Here is a 9,274-nt window from a genome sequence, read left to right on the forward strand (position 1 = left end):
TATACACACAAACGCCGCAGTAGCAGCAGCAGACGTAGTACGATGCAGCGAGCTTTCAAAAGAAATAAGACGTGTGTGCGCGCAAGTATAAGATGTTTTTATTTATTTTTCTTTTTTCAGCTCTCTCTCTCTCTCTCTCTTCGTATCGTCAAGCGTGATGAAAAACTCGAGACATTTTTTCTGCAGCTGCGCTCCTTGGCCCCCGTATCCGTACGTGTGTGTAAATGTGTCTCTCTCTCTCTCTTTATAGGTATATGTACACGCGAGTTCACCAAGTATCGCTCGCAACTTGGAATTTACTTGCCGTCGCGTATATATAATAACAACGTATACGGAAAACAACATTCTAAAACTTGTTGTTGTCGTCGTTCGTCGGCGCTCAAACTTCAAGCGCTGCGACGTCGCCGAGTTATACATGTGCGTTCGCCACTTTCGGCTCGTGTGCTTTTCGAGTGTACTTTGTAATTATTGTACGCGGGCGCGTGTGTGTATGTGTGCGCGGTGTTTTTTTTTTTCTTCTCGCAGTACACCTAGAGACTTCGAGTCTATCCTAACGTTAATAAAGACGTGTACCCACGGCGCTAAGGTATACAGTACGCGTAAAGTATATAGTACACGCCATAATGCGATTCACGAGCTTGCATAAATGTAAGAGGTAGTCCGAAAGACGCTTGTGATTACCTTTGTGCGGATGGCCGTGTATACGTACGACGACGACGACGATACACACACTTTGAGGCAGCTGCACTTTTTCTTTTGCGAAGTACAGAGAGTAAACTCGAGCACGTCAGTCACCGCAGCTCGAGCGCGAGAAGAATCTAGTCTCTCTCGCTCTCTTGCATTAGGTCGTTGACTCGCGCGCGCGCGCGCTTGGTACTTGCATATACATGACGCGTGCAGTGTGCAGCAGCCACGAGATCATTGAACTTGACTCACCACCACTGTCGCCGTCGTCGTGTGGCTATTTCGAGGTGAAAGAGTTGCGCGTTTGACTCTGACGTAACAACATAAGCAACAGCAATCGGCTTAGCTCACGGGATTGACTGCGTTGAGATATCTTTCTTTCTATTGCTTATGCGTATCGATAATCCATAGAATAAGTATGTGCTATGCGTATGAGTCGCGAGACTCTACGCACTATCGTGCACGTTGTCAAATCTGATATTGATTAAGGGCTTTTACACAACTTGAAATTACATTAATTTAAAATGCTTGAAAAAAAAAGTAAAAATAAAATCTGGTGATTTGGAAAAATTCTACACTTTTCAAACAGTTTTTCCAACCAGAAATCACACTAACATATCCCAAATTAATTTTTATATAGCCTAGTTTTTGTAGGCAAGTCAAAATTCTAAAAATAAATCATACCCCCCTTTGGCGTAGAATTCCAATAGATGAAATCATTTTTAAGATCCCAGTGACATACCAATCTGTTTGTTGGAACCTTGGCTATGGCCGTTACCAAAGGCAAGACTATTGATAAAGCCTTTTTATATTTATATTATCTATCAAAACTTTTATTTAATATTTTTATGTAATTTTTGATAATTTTGGAGGTAGTCAGCTTATAGTAAGCTGTACAAAGGTCCAAACATCTTTCCTACTTTTTTTTCAAGCATTTCAAATTAATGTAATTTTAAGGTGTGTATAAGCCCTTAATGCATGTATGTATACGTGTCTACGAGCGTGTATCTTCTTAAGGGAAGTTGAAATTTTTATCATGTTATTTATTAACATACAATGAATGATAACCGATGGATGCTAGGACGATATTTTGATTCGGCGATGACTTGTTCAAGGAAGTCGATATTTTTTTTATGTCATATCAATACTGAGCGACAACCGCTCAATGCACTAATTTTATATTATAATTCATCAATAAATAATTAGATAAAAATTTACTTTGAAAACATGATTTCCAATGAAAAATCTAAACAAAAAAGTAATTAAAAATTGAAGAAATTTAAAAAAAATCAGCTATTTATGAACAGCTGCAAGATGTGAAACATCTTTGTCAATTAATTAAAGAAAATTCAATCATTAAAAAAAATTCAATAATTAAGAAAAACTACAAAAAACCCAAGTAGAAACTAAAAAAACAAAAAATCAAACTAGAAACTAAAAAAATCAAGAAAAAAACTCAAAAAATCCTAACACAACATCGACGTTTCACATCTGGCGCAATTATGCTCGAGAAACTACTCTGATTTAAGAGTAAGCACAGCTCATTCATTATGCACCAGATGTGAAACATCGATGCTTGTGTTAGGATTTTCTGAGTTTTTTTTCTTGTTTCTTGATATTTTTTTGTTTCTAGTTTGGTTTTTTGTTTTTTGAGTTTTTTGTTAGGTTTTTTCTTTTGACTATTGATTCATGTTTTTGGATTTTTTGTAGTTTTTTTTTTTTTTTAATTATTGAATGTTCTTTAATTAATTGACAAAGATGTTTCACATCTTGTAGCTGTTAAAATTTTTTCAATTTTTCGTATAAGTCATTCTATTTCGAAAATAAAAATTGAAAAGATTGCAAAGGTTATAATAAAAATAAGGAGAAAAAACATTTTCCCACGAAATTTAATTGAAATAAAAACAATTTTTTATTTATTTGAGCAAATTGGAAAACGTGCGACCTTGAGTAACGCTAAGCACCAAATAATAAAGCGGATGTGTTTATCGTCGCTAATTCACAGATTGGCAGTCAATCTTTCATTTTTATTCAAGCTCGGCGCCTAGTGCCTCCAAATATCGCGACGCTTCCTTGTAGTTAGAGGGCATGTGATCCCTTAACAATTTCAATGGTGTTCTACCTTCGATGGTCGTGGCATTGATCTCCACTGGTTTCTGTCTCTCTGCATTGATTTTGAAAAACTTTTTCAAAAACCTATTGCATTTAATGCAGATAACGTGCAGAGGAGTCCATCCCTCGTTATCGGCCAAATTCGGATCAGCGTCTGCCCACAGAAGATGTTCGGCCATCTTCGTATTTGCGTTGAACAAAGCCAATAACAGCGGAGTCTGGCCCATTATGTCCCGAGCATCGATCTCCACTGGCTGCTGCATGTCGTCGATGATATTGAAGAAATTCCACATGAAACCATAGTCATCTCTCCGACAAACAAAGTGTAGAGCAGTCTGTCCATCATGATTGGTTACATTTGGATCAGCACCTCTTTTCAGCAGCAATTGAAACTTACTTCTGCTGCCCGAATGCACAGCCACGTGCAATGGTGTCCAGCCTTTGTTGTCCCGAGCATTGATCTGCACCGTCTGCTGCATGTCGTCGATGATCTCAAAGAAGTGCCTCATCGCATCGCAGGTTTTGGTGTTGCTACTAATGAGGTGCAGAGCAGTACATCCATCCTTATCGGCCAAATTCGGATTGGAGCCGTTTACCAGTAGTATTTTAGAGGTCGTCTTGCTTCTGTGACTTATAGCCACGTGCAGGGGTGTGTTACCCTCCTTATCTTGGATATTGACCCACACTGGCTTCCCGATGTCGTTGGCGATCTTGAATAATATCTCAACGAACTTGTAGCTATCGAGTCTCTGGCAAATTAAGTGCAGTAGTGTCGATCCTTCTTCGTTGACCGAATTCACATCGGCGCCTCTTGTCAGCAGTAATTTAAACGTCGTCACCTTGCCGCTCTCCACAGCCAAGTGCAGCGGTGTTTTACCTAGGCTGTCACGAACATTGATCTGCACTGCCTTTCTGTGCTTATCGACGATCTCGAAGAATAACTTCAGCAAGTCCACGCGTTTATCCCGGCAAATAGTGTGCAGAGCAGTGGATCCATCGGCATCGACCCAAGTAGGATCGGCGCCTCTTTTCAGTAGCTCCGGGGCCAACTGCCAGCCATTGTGCAGATCTAATCGAAACAGCGAATAACCTTGAACAATAATATTAGGATTCTGCTTGTGTTCGAGAAATTTCATGACGAGTTGGTGTCTATCAGGGATAGGGATAGAGCAAGCCGCGTGAAAATGCGTCAATCCTCCTTCGTCGGTATAGTTCAAATCAAATCTGTCGTAGATTTTAAATAGCAAATGAATGATTTCAGACGAGTTGCGGATTTTTACGCGTGAAACGAGATGTATCGGTGTGGTGCGATGCAACACATACTGTCCGTCTGTGCCAATTTTGGGCTGATCTCTGTATCCCGTGTCAACCACGAACTTGATGAATCGTATTCTTGCCTTCTCGTCGCCCTCTTGGTCCGTTACGGCGTACGAGAGAAGACACTCGATTTTTTCGGGTCGAAAGATCTCTAAAAGATCTGGTAATGGGCCCCGCCAATTTTTGACAACACAATATATGCCATCAAGGAGCAATCGCCGTTTTTCCTCTTCGCTCGCTCGACTGGCAATGCTTATCAAGCTCCTCCAATCTAGAGCTTTCATTTCTATCGTTTTTCCTACTCGAGCAAAACTGGCACAGTCACTAATAATTTGAGTTTGTTTTTTCTATAACGAAAACCACACTTGCTGCGATCGATGCGATATTCACTTACTCTATATACGATAGATACATAGAGATTATTAAACGCGTGAACCTCGCTAAGAGCAAAAAATATAGAAGAGTGAACCGGAGGTTTATAGGAAATACGAGTAGGCCCGAGCTTAGAACGAGAATAAGTCGTTGACTTAGTTATCTTATTGAAATCGTCAATCAACAGTAGCAGAAGCTGCTCGTTTGAATAACATAATATAGGTAGGCAATAACAACAATAACACACGGCTGACTCGACGCTCTTTTCTGACCCAATTTTTTTTCTTTTTTTGACATTCTTCATACAAATATATGGTAGGACCGAATACACCGAATAATCATTTGGAATCGTGCGAGAGAAGCTTTCGACGCGATTCGTAAAATATATAACATCGAGATTCGATTGAGCCCGAGAGCAAAAAGAAAAAAAAAGATAGAAACGAGACATAAAGACGCGACATTGCGTACTCGAGCTCGTGATATAATTTCCGAAACGTTTATTTAACTGCAATGGGTGTGCGCGCGCGCGTGGCAGAGTGCACTACTACCACTACTATAAACCACCATTTCAATTCGCAATTTCATAAATACCCTTTTGTGTAAGTGGCAGTAAAATCATAAACTAGAAATAATGCCCTCGTAAGTGCTCAATCGTAATCGCTAAGACGTTATAAGCTGCTGCTCTCTGACATAAATTTCGGGCGTTCTCTCTCTTTCTTTTATTATTTTTCTTATTCGTTTTCTATTTTTTTCACGATATACAATAATGCTAAATTGTCATAATACGAAAAATTGAGGGAGAGAAAGACTGAGTCATTATTTTTCGGTAAGAGTATTCAGATATCCGCGGTCAAGGCAAACAATGAAAATTGTTGGCATTTATATTCTACGAAATCTTTTTGGTCACTAGCAGTTTTACGATACTCCATCTATTGGTAAAATCAAAAAGTTCTTTATTAAAATCGACACCTTAGTTTATGATAAATTTTGTTAAAATACAAAATGAATTTTTAAATATTCAACAAAATTTAACAATAAAAAACTCATATAATTTTATACAAAAATTGTTACAAAATATACTCTAAATATAATTTAACATGCTGTTAGAGCAGTAGTGTCTCGGTATCGAGCTCGCTCAATTTTCACGAACCAGCTCCCATTCCATACGTCCCGTAAGATGTTACACATAAATAAATAAACAAATAAATTAACCCCATGATGCTACGATATAGTCACAAGGATCTAGTTACAAATTTTCTTCGTTTTCAACTTTTTGCTCGAATCGTTATCATGCGCGAAGAAGCGAAGCGCAGCAGCACGCGTATACATAAAAAAAAAAAAAAACGCGCCTAGCTGCAGCGACTCGGAGAAATCAGTACGTCACGCGCGCCGCTGCTGCTGCGTCGACGCAACTGCACGCGCGATAGGATTCTCGAAGCTTTTCCGCGCGCGCGCCCGTGTGTCACCGCGGCAGCGCACACACAGAGACGCATCGCGAGCTTTTTTACTTAGCTTCTCTCGCGCTAGCTTATATCTATACATAGACTCGTTCGCTTGCCAGCCCCGTGTCTATGTTCAACCTCTCTCTCTCGCTCTCTCTCTCTCTCTCTTTCGGTCTCTTTGCATGTATAGCATGCGCCCTCCCCATGTATATGGAACAGTCGTCACTCTTGGCTTTTTAACTCCGTACAGGCGGAGCCGAGGGAAGTTCTTAAGCTGCCTCAAAGTCAAGCACATAATGCATATAAAAAATGAAATATGTTTGAAGAAGACAAGCTCGCGCGCGCACCCAAGCTCTAGCTTTCTCTCTCCCTCTCTATCTTTCCCATGTGTACACCGGAGTCTAGTTAGTGAACTCGCACGAGACACACGGCATTCTGTGCACTATACACGTTATACTGTATGCGTCTATATGTATAGCTGAGTTACTGCTACTGCTGCTGCTGCTACTGCTGCGGATCCATGCAACGAGCACGCAGATTACGGGCTTTAAGGCGAATATAACTATTCTCTTTTTCAGTCACGAGAAATTACTTTCTTCCTCGTTGCTGCTGCTTCTGCTGTTGCTGTCTCTCTCTCTCTATTTCTGTACTGTGCTCTACCGCTGGAGCTGCATAATCTTTTTGCGCGCGCGCGCGCGAGCGAGCGAACGCGAGCTCGAGATTATCTCTTCGAGTTCCTGTTTTTCGACTTCGTTTGCTAGGCTACACACGCTCCAAGTATATATATGTATAAGTTTGTGTGAGTCTGTGTGTGTGTGTAAGGCTAAAAATGCTTTAAATATGCGCGCTAATTTTGCTCCTTAGTTGTTCGCTGCTGCAGCGATGCAGTATTTCGCAATGACTAATCCTTTCATTTTTCAAGTCGCTCCTTATAAGATTGGGGCTTTTTTTTCGTTCTCGAATAGATCAAAAGTGGTTGGACGTTGCTAATTCATAAATGGCACGTAATTTACAACGGTTTAAAGGTGTGAAAAATACTCGACCAAGATTCGGTGGGTTACTTTTTCTCTTTTTCCTTTTCAACAAGAAAAATTGTGAATTGAGTCTATGTAACGATGTAATTGAACGTAATATGAAGTTGTCCAAAAAAAGGGATAAACATTAATCCTGACAATTTCGAATTAATGAATCAATTTATAGACCATTCGCAAATACGAGCAAAGATAAACACAATTATTACGTAATACAAAGATAGCTCTATCCGGAAATCGGATATTATTTGCTTACCCACTTCTATTATTTACTTGATACACTATTCTAGTATTTGTATGCTTATCGCTATCGGACGTGGAAATCGAAACAAACCTCACGTTGAAATGAAGTACGCTATTAAAAATATTTGCATTGTAAATAATTTAAATGTGACGGAGGGATTTTTTCTATACTTAGAATTGTTAAAGCATATAGAACATTACGAGCGTTAAAGATTTTTCAAAATCGTGCTTTACTTATACGAATATTTTTACTTTGTCACTTGTAGATTTGCAGATAAAGATATGTGGCCATCTAATGGTGGATACTGACTTTAAAGATGAATTATTAAACTCTAGTGTCTCAAACAAAGTTTGAAATCCATTAAACCAGTGTCAGTGCTTTGACTTATACAATTATTTTTACTTTGGCACTTGCAGATTTGCCATAAAGGTACTCGCCATCTAGCGGTGGAGACTAGATTAAAAAAAAGTCAGCATTAACCAAAACGTCTAAATGAGCACAGTTAGTGCTTTGAATAAAGTTCAATACGTGTTACTCAACATTAAATCTGCATTAAAATAAATGATTATTTTATCAGAGTACAAATTGACAATATCACATCCTTCAACCAAGAATTAATCGCATATATACATCATATAACATATATCATCGTATTGTAGACAGCGAATTCCCAAATTTCATGCAACTCACCTGATAGTCCATGTAATTGCCGTAGCCCATGTGGTTGCAGGTGCAGGCGCAGGCCTGTATGTGTCGGCGCATGTCGAGCTCCAGCTCCTCGCCGCAGAGTCCGCGCGCCATGATGGTGTCGCCCATGCAGTAGCCGCTCGTGCAGTACATGCGCGGGTCCGACTGGTCGAGCAGATAGCCGCCGGTGCTGGTGATGAGGGCACCGCCGCCGCCACCACCAACACCGCCGCCGCCGAGGCCACCGCCACCCGTGTCGTCGTAGCCGAGACCTCCGAGTCTGCTGGTGCAACGGGAATCCGTGACGAAACCCACCCTCGACTGAGGCCTCGGCTGCTGCGACGACGGGGTTCCTTGTGGCTGCTGCTGCTGTTGCTGTTGCGAGCAGTCGTCGTAACCGAGACGCGACGGCGGTCGCTGGTACGGGACCCCGACACCGCCCATGCCACCGTCCTGCAACAAAAGAGCAATGATAGTCGCTGGTTAGAAATTGGTCATCGATCATATTGTTGCGATTCTATTGATATTTACTCGAATGTGAAATTTCATTTGACTTTGCACGTGAATCCACACAAGTTGCGAAGTCAAAAGAGAAAGTTTACGCTCCGACAAGAAAGCTCTCTCAACGTTACTCGAGACACGAACGATTAGATAATTATTTGAAATTATCAATTATTCAAATTGAATAGAATATAATTAATTCTATTTGTAGTAGGCTGTTTCCAATGGCTTAGCAATGGATAACGGCCGATTTGGCTTCCGATTTGATGGTGTCAGGAACGTACAATTATTACGTGTATGTTCGACTTATACAATTATTTTCACTTTCACGCTTGCAGATTTATACAAATCAAGAGTACTGGCCATCTAGCGGTTGAGGCCGGTATTAATTTTAATTGAAGTTTCATACATTTTTCGAGAAATCAAACAAAAATATCAGTATTTAAACCATAATTTTCATTACGAAAATATTTAAATGTTGATATCGGGTAATTCTATTTTTATGTCCAAATTTACATAAGGAGATTGTTAAGCCAGCCAAAAAAAAATCAAATTTTCAATCCCGTTTTCCGAAATTTCTACTGAATATTTCTCCAAAAGACTGTATGCTTTATAAAGCATCAAAATAGAACTCACTGTAGAGCTTTTTCGAGAACTATTAAATCGGCTTTAAATTTAAGCTTTTTTTCAAACGTTGTCGTTTTGAGCGCAAGCTTAAATTCAACGCTCATAAAAAAATTACACGAGACACGCATCTCATCTTTCCTTTCCACCCTCTCTTTTTCCTTTTTCCATCCGCGTTAACCATCACGCATACATTTAAGGTCAAACTATTGTGATTGGTGATCGCCTCGCGGTCACCGCTACTAACAGCAACGGCACTT

The 9,274-nt window shown here is 40.1% G+C and overlaps 1 protein-coding gene across 1 annotated transcript; it reads right to left on the reverse strand.

Moving 5' to 3' along the window:
• Positions 1-2,608: 2,608 nt before the first annotated feature.
• Positions 2,609-4,703, reverse strand: LOC106653750 (serine/threonine-protein phosphatase 6 regulatory ankyrin repeat subunit B-like). Its single transcript, XM_014373294.2, has one exon. It carries the CDS (start codon positions 4,395-4,397, stop codon positions 2,712-2,714), a length of 1,686 nt encoding a protein of 561 aa, XP_014228780.2. The 5' UTR covers positions 4,398-4,703; the 3' UTR covers positions 2,609-2,711.
• Between the last annotated feature and the right edge of the window lie 4,571 nt (positions 4,704-9,274).

Source organism: Trichogramma pretiosum, unplaced genomic scaffold (assembly GCF_000599845.2).
Source record: "Trichogramma pretiosum strain Unisexual culture from Peru unplaced genomic scaffold, Tpre_2.0 scaffold21, whole genome shotgun sequence".
Classification (NCBI taxonomy): domain Eukaryota; kingdom Metazoa; phylum Arthropoda; class Insecta; order Hymenoptera; family Trichogrammatidae; genus Trichogramma; species Trichogramma pretiosum.